At 43.1% G+C, this 18,975-nt stretch overlaps 1 protein-coding gene across 3 annotated transcripts in view; it reads left to right on the forward strand.

Annotated features, from left to right (window-relative positions):
- The window catches only part of DAAM1 (dishevelled associated activator of morphogenesis 1), a 179,351-nt gene that overhangs the window by 80,367 nt on the left and 80,009 nt on the right, over positions 1-18,975 (forward strand). For all 3 annotated transcript variants that reach the window (XM_027111387.1, XM_027111385.1, XM_027111386.1), the window contains exon 3: positions 4,651-4,740. In XM_027111387.1, coding sequence (XP_026967188.1) covers positions 4,651-4,740 — 90 coding nt within the window. The remainder of the gene's footprint in view (positions 1-4,650; positions 4,741-18,975) is intronic.

The raw sequence follows: 18,975 nt of genomic DNA on the forward strand, positions 1-18,975 counted from the left end.
TATATTGCTGGTGGGAAAGTACAATGGTACAAGCAGTTTCAGACGCATAAAGTGCAAAGACCACTTCAGTGTATACCTTTGCCGAACTTGAAAACTGTATACTTAGGAGTGTACATTTACTGTATGTACATCTTCCTGCAAAAAAGAGAAAAGAATGGGTTTTAATCTTCGAAACTCATTGATCTTCGCTATGTCCCACAGTAATCCCCTCTCCCTCCTTCCCAGCTGCCCCAGCTTCCCTCACCTTACTTTTTTCTTTGCAATCCAGCTACGTCAGATATTGTTTTGGGGACTGGCAATTAATGCGAAAATGAACAGAACAAATTTCATTCCTGCCCCCTGGGGATGAGTCTAGAAAGGGAGTCATACATGCTGATCACATAACTGCAGCAATGTGATAAATGCCGTAAGGTTAGGAGAACAGAGAGGGGCTGCCCACCCCAGGAAAGTCAGGGTAGACTGCCTGGGGGGAATAGCAGATCCCTTGAAAAAGCTTAGATAAACAGGATTGATTCTTAGACATGGTGGGAAGGGCTCTCTGGGAAAAGGGAACAGCATGTGCAAAAGATTCAAAAATGGGCAACTTGTGATCCCACGTGCTGAAAGGTGGCTGCTGGTGGTGGAGGGGGGAGGGGAGGGGAGGGGGAGGTGACAGCCGGGGCAGCAAGGTGGGGCAAGTCAGCAAAGGCCATACCACGAAGGGCCCTACCTACCAGCTAAGGAATTTGGACTTTATCCTAAGGAGAGGAGCTGTCGAAGCCTTCTGTCCTCTTGTCTTCCTAACTAGAATCTGAATTCCATGAGATCCAGGTCTGTTATTCATCTTTGCATCCTTTGTAATGTCTGGACACGGTCCTGGAATGGGTAGGACATCGAGTAGGTGTTGATTGATCTCTAAGGCTGTGTGATAGTCTCTTAGAATCTTGCATGCTTGTTTCAGCCATATTATTAAAACGGAATGAGTCAGAGCAGAGACACTTTTGGAATGGAGAGATGGGGGTCTCATTACACTCTGGGCATTGTGCCTAGGCACTCCCAATTATTATTTAATCTGTGTCACTCTCCTTGCTCAGATCTACCAGTGACCTCTGATTGCTCTCAAGATAAAGACCAAAGCTCACAGTGGCCTGCAAGGTTGCTGTTCACTCACTGTCTGCAGTGCTTTTTACCTATTTAATTCCTATTCATTTCTCAGGTCTCCCTTCAGTTCACTCACAGCCTTCACCGCCCCACCTCTCCCCACAGTAAGTGGGTTCTCACAGCTCAGCTCTGTGTGACCATCCCTCGGACTGTGTGATTATTTGATTTCCCTTCTGCCACCTCGAGCACATGAGCTCTGTGATACCTTTCTACCCCCTGCATCTACAATGCCTAACATTTAGTAGACACTCAAAAAATGTTTTGGTTGCATGAATTTGGTTGCTTGAGTGAAGGCTATCAGATATATATTATTCTCATGTTTGAGGTGAAGAAATTGAAGTTCAGAGGTTAAGTCACCTGTTAAAGTTTACATAATCCATAAGAGCCAGACCTGGAACTCAGGGATGTCTGACAACAAAATCCTCCTCTTCGTGCGAACAGTCAGTCAGCAGGCCCAGCAGGCCGCGAGTGCAGCTCATGGATGCATTTGCCTATTAGCATCAGTGCCATGGCTCTACCCACCTGTTGAATGATCAATAGAATAATAGGCTAGTGGTTAAGAACATGGCTCTGGACCCAGAGAGTCTAGCCTCAAGTTCCTCCTCCACCATTTACTAGCTTTGTTACCTTGAGCAGGCTATTTAATCTCTCTGATTCAGCTTCCTGGAAAGTGGGGTAATATTACCCACTTTATAGGATTATTGTGAGGATAAACTAGATTAATCCATATAAAACGCTACTATTAAGCACACAGAAAGTGCTCAATAATTGTTAGCTATTACTATTATCACGACCCATGTATTCCTTCCCATTTTCTTACTATAATCCCAAATTATATCCAGAGGACCTATAGCAGTTTTTAATTTTTTTATTTTATGGACATTCTCTCCTTGCATGGAGCCATCTGCCCTAAGTCCTAGTTCAGCTGAGTCCTCTCAACTCAAACTTGGTCATTTCTGTGTCTCAGCAGAAGCAGGTTTCTAACAGCAAAATATGGTAATATTAATCCACTTTGCTGTGAATTTCTAGGTTTTTAGGATTTACACATTTCTTCACACCTCTGTTCAGTGAGGAAAAACACAGTGCTGAAGTGTAGTAGAGGAAGCAGTATTAATAGCACTGTTCTCTCTCACAAATCACAATCCTTTCCCCCAGATTAAGCACCGTATCATCAAGCTCTTTGAATAACTGACCTGACCCCCACTCCCAGAAAACCCTAATTGTTGGGAAGTGATTTATGTCACCATTTCCCCCCCATTCATTAATATGTGAGAGCTGGTGTAACTTACAGGAAATTAAAAAAGGAAGAAAGGAAGAAAAATAATTAGTTCACATATATAATGGTTGCACACCAAAATTTTAACATTTTTAACATGTTCCCTTATAATGCAATTTTCTGTAAATATTTTTCATTCCTTCCCTGGTTTTCCATTGTTGAAATTCTTAACTAATTTCTTGTGGTTAGGGTGTAATAGTGTGTGGGTGTGTGTTTTAATGACTTAACTGTTTACCTTGCTCTTAAAAGAAAATAGCCCCTGATTTGTATTTAAATGATGAGAGAACTAACTGCAGTAAGGTTGCCCCTGCCTGTGCCAGGCATTGCTGCCTGCTGAGTTGATGTTGCAAATCTTCATCCAGCCCTGCCAGAGAAATGACACGCCCATCCTGGAGTTGAGGAAGCAGAGGCTTAATGAGACGAAGAATTTCCCCTGGCAGCCAGCATGTGTCAGACCTTGCGTGGCTAGGCTCTGGAGGTACAGGTGTTAACAGGATAGGGCATAAGGGATAACCAGAAGCAAGCCTGGTAAATTAAGTTGGGGTTATAAATAGAAGACCTCAAAAGACAGGCTGAGGGATATATAATTAATTTTGCAGGCAGTGTGGAACTAATGACATTTTGCACTTGCTCCCACCTGCTCAGTCCTCAACGCTAGGCGATCAGTGATGTAAGGAGCCTTCCAGGTGATTCTGTTGCTCACTCAAGTCTGAGAACCGCTGCTGTAATGTATCTGTGGCCATGCTGTGGGAAGGATGGAAAGGGCAAGGAGGAACAGTGGGAAGGCTGGTGCCAGAGCCAAAGGAGAGGTGATTAGGACATAAGTTTGGGTAGTTTCATCGGAAACAAAACAAAGGGAAAAACTGTGAGATTTTTCAAGGAAGAAATGATAGGACTTGATGACCCAGTGAAGGTAGGGGTATAAGATGGGAGGCCGTTGTTCACGAGCGGCAGAGCTGCAGATACACCCCAAAGGCATTATACGCCTCAGATATTTGAACCTTATTATTGTGCCTTAATTTATAGCAATTTAAAATATGTCTCACACCCATCAATCTGCTGCCCTTAACTAGATTTAACTTTCCCTATAGGGATAAAAATGTACCAGACGCTCAATACCAATAATAATGTTGACCATGGACTGAGTTATCAAATGCCAAGAACTATTCTCTATGCACTTTACAGTCATTATCCCATTGTTGTTCATTAGTTATGGATGCTCATAAATTGCTTTCTGTTAGTGTCCAATCTAAGCTGCACACCACTATAATATTAATGTTCCAGACCCTGATCTGAGAGGCTGAGTCTGGGCTCTGGAGTCAGGTGGCTCCAGGCCGAAACCTCAGCCCCATCATTTACCAGGTGTGTGGTCTTTGAGGAGTTTACTTACCCAACCTTCTGCCGTAATTTCCCCCAGCTGTATTACAACAGGTATTATTACTACAACGAGGATGTAATCATGAGTGGAATTCTTAGGGTTGTTGTGAGAGCTTAAATGAGAAAATGCCTGCACAAGGCTTGACACTTAAAGTACTTAATAAATATTGATGATGCTTTTGGTGATGCTTATGGGGATGCAGCTGTCACTCCCTTGCTCAGAACCTTCAGTGGCTCTTCTTGGTCAAGAAAATAAGCTCCTTAATCTGGCATTTAAGATTTTCCACCAACAAGTCACTCCTTACCTCTCAAACCTTTCACCTGATGATTCTTTGCATAAACCCAGTGCTTCAGCTAAGCTGATCAGTGTCCCCCGCAAACACTCCAATCCATTACCACATCCCAGCCTTTGGTTCTGTTCCTCCACCCCTCTCATCATGTCCCTCAGGGCCCATCCCGCTAGTCACTGTTTGTGGAGCCATCCTTACCAAACCCTCGTCTGCAATACGATTAAATCCTTCCAAGCTCTGGAGCTTTAAAGGCCTTTAATGCTCGATGGACCCTCTGCTGCAGTACAAGGTGGCCCAGAACATTCTGCCCATGTTCAGCCGCCTTTTCCTACCCTTCAGTAAATGTAGGGCTGTGCCTGTCCCTCTTACTGTGCTTGGTGCCTAGCCCCAGGCCAAGGACCTGCTTTCTTAGTGCTGGTAACATACACCTATACTTAGCTTCTTGGTTTTTCCCAAGTTCATTTAAATATGTGTTGGTGTTGTTTTCTCACCCTGATAATGCTGATAACTTCCCTTATAGGAATAACGTTTAATCTGTGAAATAATTATTATTATTTTTCTTCTCAGGATGAACTTGACCTCACAGACAAACACAGGGAAGCCATGTTTGCACTTCCAGCAGAGAAAAAATGGCAAATATACTGTAGCAAGAAAAAGGTAAGCTATTCATTATGATTATGATTATGGTTAACTGGAAAATGATCATTTTAGATGCCCTTTGCTCTCCCATTTCATCACCAGAATTCAGGCAGCTCTTTATAAGGTAAAAACCAGATTGAATGTGTCCTGTTGTGGCCTCGGTGCTACATGCAGTAAAGGGCCAGCTCCTTGGATGTTGTTTTTATCAACACTTCATTGCACCCCGCACCTCACACCATTATTCATAATGCTGTGTAAATGAGACCCAAAATAACATCAGCTTACAGAAGACTGAAGTGTTTTTCCCTTGTCCTTTACATGAAAGTTTGTGTGTAGGTAGGTGAGAACTAACACTGTGGTTTCACAATTGTGGTTTCACAATTGTGGTTTTCACAGCCCTCTGTGACTCCCTTCTAACAACTTTCCATTTCGCCATCTCTAAGGTGTGGCCTGTCCTCGTGCTGTGGGCTCTCCAGCCATTTCACATTCCAGACTAGGGGTGGAGGAAAGGGGGAGGCACAGGCTCCCCACGCCCCCACTCTTAGGGCCACATCCGGGAGTTACAGACCTGAATTCCCCTCACATCGCACTGTTAGCTACATGGCCACACTCCCTTGCCAGGAATGCAGTCTTATTCTGGGCAGTCATCCACACATAAAAGCAGGGGATTCTAGTACCTTTGGAGGAGGAGAGAAAGGGTATCGGGGGCAGCAAAAAAAACGAACTATTCCCTAGCCTAGCACTAGGCATCACCCTATGGACTGTATCTCCTTCAGTAAAGCTCACTCTGCCATCTTTTAAACCCCTGTGGCAAATTCTTAGACTGTTCTCTCACCCATTTTTGGAACCAGTGCTGTTCATGGCCACCTTTTGCCACTTTTCCTTCTGTTCTAGGAGAGACTTAAATCAAGACGGGGAAGTGGGAAAGGCAGGGCTAGCACCTAAGAAAAATGTTACCTCTCCGACAGGAGTGGGCACTCAATTACTAACCTCTGGAAGCAGGGAAACAGGAACAAAATATAACAATCCAGTATCTTGTCAAAACACGGTGTCAGCCAGGGAAACCTTTTCTTAGGGGACTAGGATGCATTTGGGGACCTCCATTTACCCCCATGGCTGCCCCCCACCCTTTGCCGCCTTGTGTAATTGGCATGCCCCCCGCCCGGGAGCATCTCTCCAGCAGTAAGCCTGTGTGTGCCCCTTTCTCGCCAGGCTTTATAACCTTTGTAACGCCAGCATCTGATACTTGGAAGCAAAGGTAGGATGAATGAACCACTGAATTGTCATGAGTGTTATACTGGACTCTCAAACAATCTAAAGCACATTTAATTTTCCACCTGAGCCATTGTAATTGATAAAACCATGTGTGGGGTTTGGTTCCCTGGGCCTTTGCTGAGAGACGTGTCCAGCTGTAGCCTTTCAAGATGATTTCTGAGCCATTATCAGATCAGATCAGTTGGAGCATTAAGGGTTCCTAACCCCGTGGTAACCAGTAAGATGTGTTTGTGAATGAGTATACCCTCTTGTCCTCTTTCTCTCTGTGCACGTCTTACCACCTAGAAAACCTCTCTTCTGTGGAACTGATGGTCAGTGGCTCAGGAAACAGATTTTAAAATGAAAGAATTTTAAAATGAAAATAAAAATGTGTCATGTCCTGTTCTGAAAGTGATGGTAGTGTATGGTCTTGAAAACAAGAGAACTTCTCCTGCAGCTGTCTTCAAGACCTGGCCCCTAGAACTGAGAAAGAAAAGCCCTTACGTGCCCGAGTACACACAGGACATTGTCTATTTTGGCTCATCCGAGCGCAGATTTTTTTCTCAAAATTAGGAAACAACATGAAGCGGGGATTGAGAATATGCACTAGAGGAAAGGAAAGGGCAGGAAAATGGGAGCAGCTTACTGAAGGGAAAGTTTTCTTCTTTCCCAGATTTTATTACACCCTTGACGGCAATTGAAAGTTAATCATGGAAACTACTGCTCCTTAGATTAGAAAAGGCAAACCCTGGAGGATAGTAATGACCTCGGGCTCACAGCTGCTGCTCATTTTTCAATTTCCAGGCCTATCAAATCCCCTTGCAAACCTTGTCTCCTGTGTGCGTGGCGGGTTGGCTTTTTGTAGGAGCATGGATATGGTTGTGGCCACTGGCCTCAAATTCCCATTTCCTGATGGATGGGCTCTTCCTGCGAGTACCTGGCCGGATTGCACAGATCTTTGGAAATGCAGTTCTCCTGCTAGCTTCATTCCAGCAGCTTGGATTCCTTTTATGACTTAGCAGTGGTGTGGCTGAGTGGGAAAGCCATCTTAACTCTTTGGTGAATCCCATGGGTTTATAGATCTGCCTCACATTAAAATGGCTTGACTAAGGATTTTCTTGATGAGAGCTTCTCAGACTGTTAAAACTATGCTGTGCCTTTGGTCTGAAACTGACCTTTTGGGGCCCCGTAATAAATCGGGAAACGGCACAATGAATAAGAGAACACACAACCCTCAGCACGAAAAGGGCACGATGTTTGCCTCTCTTCCGAGAAGGTGATCCCCTTCAGGACAGGTTGCCCATTCTCCGAAGGAAACCCGTGGTGGCCGTCCTTAACGCCGAGAACAGTTTGTTTTCCTTGGACCATCTCTTGAGTAACCTTTTCAAATCAGACATGTCACCAGCAAGCCTGACCACATCTATTTCTCAGGCCGAGGCGAGGGAAAGCTACACCCCTATGGCTCCTTCAGACTTTCCATCTTTCAAGATTAGAACCCAAGGCATCGGAGATGTTCTCACACATAGTGAAGCCATAGAGTAAGGGCCCACGAACGCCAACAGAAACAGAGTTGGTGAAAAGCAGGCTTTCTGTATAAAAGTGCACAGCAGTTGTGGAGACAAACGGGGCTGGGAACTGAAGATGGGGCCAGGCCTTCCTTGGCCAAGTGGCTCTTTTCCATCCAGTAGAGACTTGAGTCCCAGCAGTGGCTATCTGCTTATCAAGCTCTGTGTTCATTTCTCAAACGGCTCTATCTGAGTCCTCTGGTTGAAAACCCATTTCCAGAGCCAAAATGAAAACTGCAAAAGTATTTCTGGGGCTAAAAGAATTGGAAAGAAATTAATTGGAATTTTGCCTAATTGAGTAATCCGGGGGAGAGCAGGAGATGGATGTCGCAGCCTTGAAAGTCCAAACAAATCTGTAAAAATGACTGAGCCGGTTGGTCAGCCGTGGTTCGTCCTACGCCGCCATCCACTGTCAGTTTTTTCAACTTTTACGAAAGGTCCAAAAAAAGGTTCTGTTGGTGGGGCTGGGGGTATTTTCAAATAGGAAATGTTTGTGGTTCTTATCTTTAAAGGTAATTCCCTTTTTAGTTCCAATCACAACATGCTCTTTTGTTTAAGTGAGGTTTTTCCCAGTCTTCAGCCAGAAACTGCATCTGTTAACAATCTTTTGGATTTTAAACTGAAGCCTTTTAAACAATGAACCATCTGACCATGAAAGGCATCTGGCCATGCTGTATTTGCTTATTGTTAACATGATTTTTAAACCCTGGGAAAAGTAAGGAGTAGGTCTTCAGAGAGGAGAAACTAAGATAGCGTACGAGCTATACTATGGCAACAGCAATCTTATCAGTACAGGCAGAAAGCTTCTTTAATCACACTTCTTCACAGGAGCAGTTGCAATAGTTGTGTCACTTAACCAGTCCTTGTAAGTGTCCAGAAAATACTTGTTCCCCCTCCATGAGCTTCAGAGTTCACAAAGTCAGTGAATGGGGTTAGGAGCTGTTAGCTGTAGTAACATCAGATATTTGAGGCAAAGATCAGAATTTGATGACTGTACCTAATTTTTCTTCCTTCCATTTCTGATCCCTAAGCCAAGGCTTAAGTAAATGGCTCTAGATTCTCCATATTACATTTCTATATCTTTATATATATACATATACATATATATATATATTTGGTTGCATCAGGTCTAGTTGTGGCTCACAGGCTCCTTAGTTGCAGCATGTGGGCTCCTTAGTTGCAGCAGGTGGGCTCCTTAGTTGTGGCCTGTGAACTCTTAGTTGTGGCATACATGTGGGATCTAGTTCCCAGACCAGCGATCGAACCCGGGTCCCCTGCATTGGGAGCACGGAGTCTTAACCACTGTGCCACCAGGGAAGTCCCCATTTCTGTATCTTTTGAGGTCTGCTTTGGAGAAGGTGAGTTTTTACTCTACTGAGTTTGACTCTAGTTTAATTAAATCACTGTAGAATCTTGTCTAACCTGGCTGCAGTTGAGCCGTTAAGCTTTGTGGGAAGTGCTGATCTGGTGATAGGCATGTTCTGAAGACATCTAGGAAAAGTGGCTGAAAATTCTCCTGATACCTTTCATTCACTCCCTTTATTTGGTTCGCATATCCTAATTGGATCACCTCCCCACTCCTCTCCACAAGAAGGAATTCTCCTTCACCACAAACACAAAAAGATGTATGGTGAATGGTCATCAGGATCTTTTAGATCCTGGAGAGTCGAGGCCCTCCTGTGTTGGGAGCATGGGGAGGAAGTGGTTTGATCAAAACAGGGATTTAAAGGAACATATGCTAAAGTAGAGGAATTAGAGACAAAAGGAACCATCGGTCTACACGACTGTCAAACAAACCAGCTGGACAACAAGGAAGTGGGATGTTGATACATTAATCCTCTGGTTGTTCAGAGTCTCCTAATGGGAAGGGAAGAGGGAGGAGAAGTTAGGTCTCCTCTTCCTTCGTTACTGTAGTTGTTTGAATATGCAGTAGAGTGAGCGTTAGGTTTTCAGGTGCCCACTTTGATAGATGTCGAGATTTGGGAGAGGGAGCCAGTAAAAAGGGAGGAAACTAGATATCCTTAACTGTATTTCTAGACTTCTTTAGAAGTACCTAGTTTGGTCTCCTGTCATTGAGTTTTCACCCTGATAATGGATTCCAGTTGGCCTTTGTGCTCCTAAGTGCTAAGGGGTTACAGAATGTGGCAGACATAAAAAAGATTAGAGATGAGATCGGGCTGTCTTTCCCCTTCTACTTCTCTGAAGAACAGATGAGGGAAGCACAGTAGCTGGAGGATAATGGGTATTTCCAGGCTCTGAAACTCGCTGCCTTGTCTGCATGTTCCCTGGCTGTGAGAGATGAGGATGTCTGTTTAATCCCAGATTGAAGCAGTGAAAAAACAACAAGCTTTACGGATCTGGTGCTTCAGTCAATGAAGCAATGCAGTTGGTAAAGGACTAGTTGGTGTGTGATTCACCCCGACGTGTACTGAGTACCTTCTCTGGGGCAGATTATTGGCTAGATTCTGAGGATGATTAAACAAGTAAGTCAAATTTCCTGGAGTGGATGGTCCAGGTAGAGGAAGCAGATAAAATCAAATAACTGACAGGTCTTGCCATGAGCTCCATACTAGGGTAAGCAGACAGACTCTGGGGCACAGAGGAAGGAGCCTCCAAGCTTTGGGGGGTGTGTGTGTGTTGGAGACAGCAGTTCGTTCCTTCACCACTTTGACCCCTCCCAGGGTTATGCCAGCGAGGGACCTGTTGCTGTCGTCATGCTTTCATCCCATCATCTAGAAATGGGCTCCTTTTCCAGCAGCTGAGCTATGTTCACATACGCTGTACACTTTCCCTCTTGATTTGTACTTTGTTCTTTTTCCTTTTTGCCAATGCTTAAAAGGTCAAGTTTAGACTGTTGGGTAATCTGATCTTTACTAAACACAGTTTCTAGGGCTTGTTAGGAAATCTGTAGAGAGGCTTAAACTTTTGAAACATGAAGACACTGAGGGGAAGACTGAAATAACTGAGGTTTGTTCAGCCCAGAGAAGAGAAGTCAGGTGAAAACACCAACTCAGTCTGTTCACTGGGTGTGCATACCCCAGTGAAACTGTGGTATCTGTCAAAATATTGCCAATTCCAGTGGTAAAGAGCAGCTACCTCAAGCCCTCCCAATAAAAACTGTCCTGAAAATCTGACCTTTCCCCCAAGGGCCCACCAGTCTTCCTTCATGATTCAGGGACTCAACGGTTAACTCCTGGCATGACAAGCAGGGGACGCCAGGACCCTGTTCCCATATTGCATCATTAGTTCTGATTCATTGATGCCCATGATACACGATAAATATTTTGAACATTGGCCTAAGTATGAGATGCTGATGGACCTAAAGATGGTGGCCAAAACCATTTGATAATATGTACCCAGAGCCTGAAACATGCGTCTTCCAGGAGTCGATCCCATGGAAATGATAAAAGATGCAGGCAAAGAACTATATGTGAGGTGCTTTTTGCAGTGTTGTCTGTGAAAGCCAGTGATGGTGAACAATTTAAAGGGGGATGGTTGTATTATCGTACACAACCGTAACAGTATCTTGCTCCCACTGAAAAGTCATGCTTTCAAAGAAATTTTGATGACATGGGAAACTGCTCAGCATGTAATGATAAGGTTTAGAAAAAGATGTAAAACTGTGTAATCAGTACGATCAAAAGTTTGCAAAGAGTAGATACAGACGTAGGCAGAGAGAAACCATTGTTTCGTGGGATGGTGGGTGGTTTACATTTTTTTCTTTATACAAATATTTTCCAAATTTTCCACAGTGCATTGTTCTCCATCCTACCTTGGGGTAAGGTTGTTTTGTTTTTTTCTGATTACAAAAATAAAATTGCTCTTTAAAAAAAAAGCATAGAGTATATTTTATATCTGTCAGTTTCAGTCAGAAAAGCAGGACTACTGGGGGAAACACACACACAAAGCAAAGAGATTAACCCTTATATAATCATGCAAGCTAGCTAAGCACTCCCCCTAAAGCTGCTGTCTTTGCTTCATGTCCCTGGAGTAGGCAGTTGGGAAGGAGGGTGGATGTAAAGTGGGGATGGAGCAAGGACAGGCTGGAGCCCACAGGGACAGACTGAAGCCTGTGGTAGTTCTCACTGCCTGTCCCAGGACTACAAAATGCCTGCTGCTTCATTGCCACCCTCCACGTCTCCCTTGAATTTCTCGTGTGGCTCACCCTACGCAGAAAGATACAAGAAAGGATGTAGGCAAGTTGGTTCAGCCTAGCCTACTTGAACATTACAAAGCCACCACGTATTGCTCTTTGAAATTAGGAGGAAAAATAAATATTATTTAAAATGCAACCAGTGCTTGTGCTGTAGAGACAACCCTAGCATTTTTTTTTTTTTTCTTTAGCTCAGGGGCCCTTTACTTTCTCTATTTACTCTTCCCTGGGAGGATTAAAACAAAGGTGAATCTGCAAACCACCCAGAGTTTTTCAATACCATTGATCTCTTTAAGCAGTAACTGTGAAAACTTGGTGATTCTTGGACCTGATGAGATGGCCTCAGCTTTCTGCCCAGAAATCCACTAAAGGCATGTTTCTCATGGCCCTTTCCCCGCTAAGTAGCATAATCTCATAGCCAGTGACCCATTTTCTGTCTTTATTTTCTTTTTGTTACAAAAGCCAGTGCTATCAAAATGAGCACCAGATTTTAGAAGTGGAGTACAAAATTTGAGGTTTCTCTGCCTCTGGCAGCCCTTAAACCAAAGTTGTACCCCAATAAAGGGCAGTTGGGGGCTTCCCTGGTGGCGCAGTGGTTAAGAATCTGCCTGCCAATGCAGGGGTCACGGGTTCGAGCCCTGGTCCGGGAAGACCCCACATGCCGCAGAGCAACTAAGACCGTGAGCCACAACTACTGAGCCTGTGCTCTAGAGCCCATGCTCCACAACAAGAGAAGCCACTGCAATAAGAAGCCCACGCATCGCAACAAGGAGTAGCCCCCACTCACCGCAACTAGAGAAAGCCCACGTGCAGCAACGAAGACCCAATGCAGCCAAAGATAAATAAGTAAAATAAATTTATTTTTTAGAAAAAGGGAGCAGTTGGTTCATGAATATTTATTTGCCTCCTCTTCCTATAATCCCTTTGTTTAATAATACCAGTTTGGGGGCACTTTTTCCTCCCAGTGTTACCAATTCTATCATTCCAGCTGTGCCTACTGCCACCCCTGCCATGGAGTGTCCAGGTGGTCGTGAACTCACAGTTTGTGTTTTCATTAATGTTGACTCAGCTTCATTAATGAAGAAGCAGTGAGCAAACTTGCCCATAGAATGAACCAAAACATACCTACCTTTCTTCTTTGGTGCTTGGTGAAGTGAGCAGACATCTTCTGGATTCTTCTGTTGGGGTGTTATACTCTGGTTCTGTAGAGTTCTCTGTTTTTCAGGCTTGAGATACTGCCAGTGAGAGAGCCTCCCCTTGGGGTGGATTGTCTCCAAATGTCTTTCCATTAATGGATCTGCCTGCAGGTTTCCTAAATTATGTTTGTCCTTCACAGTTGTTCTAAAGTGTAGCGTAATGTGTCTGACACTATTTTTTCTGAGATAAATAGGAGCCAAGTAATAGCTATGAGAAAGACTTTGCCTAGTCAAAGGCCATCCAAAGGGTAAGCTGAGAAGGCAGGATACCCCATTGATTCTCTAGCTGTGTGACCTGGGATGTATTTCTTAACCCCTCTCATTTCTCTCTTCTCGTCTGTACAATGAGGTCAATTTCGTAAGCTTGTTGTGAAAACTGAGAAAATATAATTTTGAAGTTGTCAGAGAACTTGGGACATGTCAATGTTAGCTGTGATCACTGGCAATGTCAGTGATGGTGACAATAAATGAAACAGTGGTATGGACTGAGTTTCTGCTTGTTCACATTCATGCTAGCCTGGGATTCAGCTCCATATTGGTAAATAATGATACCTGGTTTTCTCAGAACAGTAGTGAGTATTTCAAAAGCACCTCTCCCTTAGTTGTTCACAGGACATTTCAGAGATGGAAATAGTAAGGTGGGAGGATACATTGTGTAGAATAAGGGAAGAAACCAAGAAAGTCTTTATTGTGAGCATCAGAAGTTGGTAAAAAGGGGCCCCATTTAATTCAACAGTTTTTAGGGCAATGGTAGTCAACGGCAATCCCTTAACTTCTGGGTAGAGCTCTGAATCTGATTTCAGGAGCACCCTTAATTTACGTCTTAGACGATGGAGGGCAAGAGGAAGTCAAACTCCAGTCCACTTCTTGCTTCCTTTCACCCACGTGCCACCGCAGCACTCAGTCCCCGCTTCCCACGGCAGCCCGTGGAGATGCTCACTTCATTGGGTTTGCAAACAACATTACAATTCCTTCTTTGTGGCCTATGAAACGTAAGTGGTTGATAAATATCTTCAGTTTTCAAAATAAGACAATTAAAGAATATTTTTAGACCAACACCAAGAGGTTCCATTAAACAAGTCAATTTTCACAAATGAGTAACTTACTAGGTCAAAATGAACCGGGTTTACAGGTTCCCTTCTCAGCAACAAAACTTGTTCAGAGTTGCAGCATTGTAATCCAATAGTGCATTCTAGCTGTATGATTTCTGAAACTAAGCTAAAAAAATGTCAGTGTTGAGGAAATAGTAAAAGAACGTTTCAACACAGTTGCAGATACTGTTATTGTTAGGAGTCTTTTTATTGAAGTATATTTGATGTACGATACTACAGAAGTTACAGGTGTACAATATAGTGATTCAAAATTTTTAAAGATTATACTCCATTTATAGTTATTATAAAATATTGGCTATATTCCCTGTGTTGCACAATATATCCTTGTAGCTTATTTTATACCTAGTAGTTTGTACCTCTTACTCCCCTGCCCCATCTGTCCCCTCTCCCCACTGGTAACCACTAATTTGTTCTCTTTATCTGTGAGTCTGCTGCTTTTTTGTTATATTCATTAGTTTGTTGTATTTTTTAGATTCCATGTATAAGTGATATCACACAGTATTTGTCTTCTCTGTCTGACTTATTTCACTTAGCATAATGCCCTCCAAGTCCATTCATGTTGCTGCAAATGGCAAAATTTCATTCTTTTTTATGGCTGAGTAGTATTCCATTGTGTATATGTACCACATCTTTATCCATTCATCTGTCGAAGGACACTTGGGTTGCTTCCATATCTTAGCAATTGTAAATAATGTGACTATGAACATTGGGGTGCAAGTATCTTTTCAAATTAGTGTTTTTGGTTTTTTTGGATATATACCCAGGAGTGGAATTGCTGGGTCATATGTTAGTTCTTTTTTTAGTTTTTTGAGAAGCCTCCATGCTGTTTTTCACAGTGGCTGTTATTGTTAGGAGTCTTAAACCTAATTACCAGAGTGGACATTCTGGGTTCCAATAAACTGGCATTCTCTAAAATTTCTAAAAAAGAAAACTAACAAACTTCTGATAACTTTCTACTCAATCATGCAATAAACTAGTATTTCCTGGTTGATTACTTTTTCTGTGTGTGGAGTTTTTATGTACACAAAAAAGTACAGAATGTAAGAAACACCCACATTTAACAAATGCTAACATTTTATCATACTCACCATGGATTTTTAAGAAATAAAACATTATAAATATAGTGGAAGCCGAAAGGTGACCTCTATTCTGAAAGTGATATGTGTTTTTTTTCTTTATCCATATATGTATTATCTTACTCTGAATGTGTATATTCATAGACAATATATGGTATCTCTTCATTTTAACTACGATATAATGTTCCATTATATGAACATGCCACAGTTTAATTATTTTTATCCCCCCTTTCCAAGTTTTCATTATTTTAAAAAAATTGCAGTGACCATCCTTGTGTATGTGTTCAAGAATTTCTCTAGGATAGGCACCTAGACATGTAATTACTGGGTCATTTGGTTTGAACATTTTTACCTTTAATTGCTCTCCAAAGCAATTGTTGTAATAGCTTATACCTGCAGTGAATTAGTTGCCAACCATCTGAGGGCTTGGTATTGTCTGAGGGGATGGAACTAGTGTCTGGTTGCCCTGATCAATCATTTTATGTAAGTTTGAATGTTTCAGGTACAGGACACTGTCATTAAAGTTCTTCAGTTTTCTCCCATATACCTTAGCCCATCAAATTAAAGTAAAAATTCCTGGAATAGGAAGCAAACATTTCATTTAAAAAAGAAAAACCCAAGGTTTAGAAAATGAAAGCGTTCCATTCAAATATCTTTAAAGCTGGACCAAAGTACAAAATGTTACAAGTACCTAAAAATGGACAATTCACTCAGCATTATGTTTATTTGGTTTGACTACAAAGGAAACTGCTCTGTGTGTGGTTCACTCTTCCTCTCCTCTAGACCTCTTTGCACCCTCAGGTCCAGACCCAGGCAAACTGTGTTTCCATCTTTAGCCAGCTTTTGACTGATATATGCCATCACCAAACACAGGAAGTTCCTCTGAGGTATCCGCCACCTCCCTGGTGGGTGACTAAAGTGCAGGTGCAGAATCGGCACGTCTGCACAAACAGGCATGTTGGCGGTGGCTGGAAAAGCACACAATTGGTCTCTTTCTTCTCCTCTAAGCAGAGCACCTTTATCTCAGTCATCTCTTTATACAAATTATGAAAGCCTCTCCCCTTTCTTGTACTCCTTGATTGCTTCAGATATTGAGTAACTGAGATGGGTAACTCACTGTCTGTCCATCCTCCATGAATCTGCTGTGTGGATGCCACCTCTCTTTTTTTTTTTTTTTTTTGCAGTACGCGGGCCTCTCACTGTTGTGGCCCCTCCCGTTGCGGAGCACAGGCTCCGGACGCGCATATGCTCAGAGGCCATGGCTCACGGGCCCAGCCACTCCGCGGCATGCGGGATCTTCCCGGACCCGGGCACGAACCCGCGTCCCCTGCATCGGCAAGCGGACTCTCAACCACTGCGCCACCAGGGAAGCCCCCCCTCTAATTAGGGAACATCAGGGTGGAAGAGGGTGGAAGAGAGTGACCCTGTGTTTTACGTTCACTTGTAGTCTCTCAAAGAACAATAAAAATAAATAAGCAATATATAGCTGAGACACAGAAAGTTATCTTAGTTGGACAAACCAATTAATACGGAGTCATGGAGAGTATGGGGGTTGTGTGTCCCGTGGAGCTCTATTCTCCCCTCTGGAATGGGGGCTAGAGAAGCAGACACCACAGCTTTCACACCACAGCTGTCACTCATGCCTGCATCGGTGCCCCACTGTGGGGAGAACACTCCTGCTTCGGCTCCAGTCACTGGAAGAGACTTGGAGCTGTGGGTTTGAATGGAGGCCCTGGGAGGGCAGTCGTTCTCAGCCACTGCAGAGCGGCTATCTTTGGCTTCCAAATCTTAATTCTTAAGCAGATTAGTTTTGACAGCTCGGCTACAGGACCGATTCCATCAGGTGTTGATTGCAGAGTTTGGAGTACATGACAATCTTGGAGCTCTCAGTCTTTGCCATAGAGCACTGTCAACAGTGCTATTGTGGACCAAGGTTCCAAATGCAACTGTGTGAGGCCCTTTGAGCCCCTTGCCTGTGTGTTGAAGCCCATAGGCACAGCTCCATTGCATTTCCAAAATTCTGCAATCTGCAGGTGTAGAATTGCACATTAAATGAGTGTTCTCAGCTATCACTATATCTCTGGAAAGGGGTATCACTATGGCTCACATATGAGAATTCAGGACTGGCTGCCTGTTCCAGTTATCACCAGCCCAGGGATATGTAGTTCATGAGACACTCCAGACCAACGCACATCCTTTGTTTCAGTTTTCCTTTGGACTGTGGCTTCCTTCCCTGGTTAACTGAGTGCACTATGAATAACTCCAAGCAGAGATGGCAAAAAGATTTATCTTGATTACTAACTCTAAACAACTAGGGGTTGAAGCCTGGAGCACTGAGAAGCATTTGGAGGTTATGAAGGATCTCAGTACAAATAGCGTGGTAATTGGATAGCACTGTCTGCCCTGACACATGGTGGGAGAATGTGGCATTTGTAGCAGATATTTACCCTCCTTTGCCCTTGAAGGCTACTCTTGCGCCTAGATTATGGTTGTACATAAGTATCACATTCCATGCTTCTTGCCTTTGCATCTCTCCCTGGTTCTCTCAGATTCTCTAGATGCTATGGCAATTACTTTCATAAAAAGACCACCCAAAGCCTGCCTGACTTCACCGTCTCCAGGAGATAGGTTTATGAAAGACATCAGTAGAAGGAAGTATCCACTTTGTAAGAGAGATCAGAGAAGGAAAAAAGCCACTTTTCCTGAGTTTTTGCTATATATATTCGTTTCATTCTTTTCACTAATAGCTCTAGCACACCTAATGTTATTGAATCCACATTACGGTTGGTGCATTTCAGAGCCTCTCCCTTTTGGGAAGTAGGAAGAAGCTTTGAGCTTCCAGTGTAAGTTAGAATGTGCCACCAATAACTTCTATGCAGAATTCTCCAGATTCCTTACACTCTGGGAACCAAGTAATGTGTGGAACTAGAAACGGGTTACAGTAGAAAGTCTCCCAAAGAATACCAACTTTAAATTAGTGTCTTAAATTCTCTCATTATTCTTCAGTGCACTATGGAACAGCATTTGACTGGAGCAGTCTTAAGATGGCATCCTCTCATCTGTCCCCGTATGTCAGGAAAAGCAGTTTATATCTCCTCAGTTTCTAAGAGGTACTCCCCCACATTCTCACATTTAGACATTTCTAAGACAGTGACATCTTCCAACTGATGCTTTTCTTTTTTCTTTCTTTTGCCAAAAATGCTGTCATTAATGCAGTAGTATTCTGTAGAGCCAACGATGGCTTAAAATCAGAAATATGGTTATGACTCTCCTTCTAGGGGACAGTTAACCCTGCCATAGCATTTTTCACAGGCATCCTGAGAATGCTTCCCTGAATGGAATATGCCTTTACGGGCTCACTGTTTCCCCTGATTCTCTTCATAGTTTAATTACTATTTTCCAAAGTCCTCTCTTTATGGCCTCGTGTTAAGCATTATATTGCAAATCATAAACACACTTTGATTGTTTTCCCAAGAGCAGGTTACAGAACATCAAAACCCACTTTACAACATTCTGAAAGGCTGGTCTGGTAGCAAATCTGGTAGCAAGATGTGAGGCAACAAAGGCCATTGACACCACGGATTGGATTTCCACACTGTGTGAGGGTTTAGTGATGTGTGTCCAAACATGTTAATTTACCAACCAGCTGGACTAAATTGTACCTGAGTCTGTAGCACTCCCAGATGACACATGGGTCAAAGACTTGACTCTTAACAAGCTACATAGAAGTAATTTGTTTTATGTCATTACACACCTTTGTGTCACAGGCAACAGGGGGATGTGGGCTTGTATCATTTCTGAAAATAATAATTGGGGCCTGTTTCTTTTTCTTTGCCATGAAAATGAAGGGAAATTGTCATCTAAAATTGGCTTCAGATGTTGGAGTTACACTGATTG

The sequence above is a fragment of the Aethalodelphis obliquidens genome, unplaced genomic scaffold (genome assembly GCF_003676395.1).
Source record: "Aethalodelphis obliquidens isolate GAN/ISIS:26980383/991018 unplaced genomic scaffold, ASM367639v1 scaffold10, whole genome shotgun sequence".
NCBI classification, from domain to species: Eukaryota; Metazoa; Chordata; class Mammalia; order Artiodactyla; family Delphinidae; genus Aethalodelphis; species Aethalodelphis obliquidens.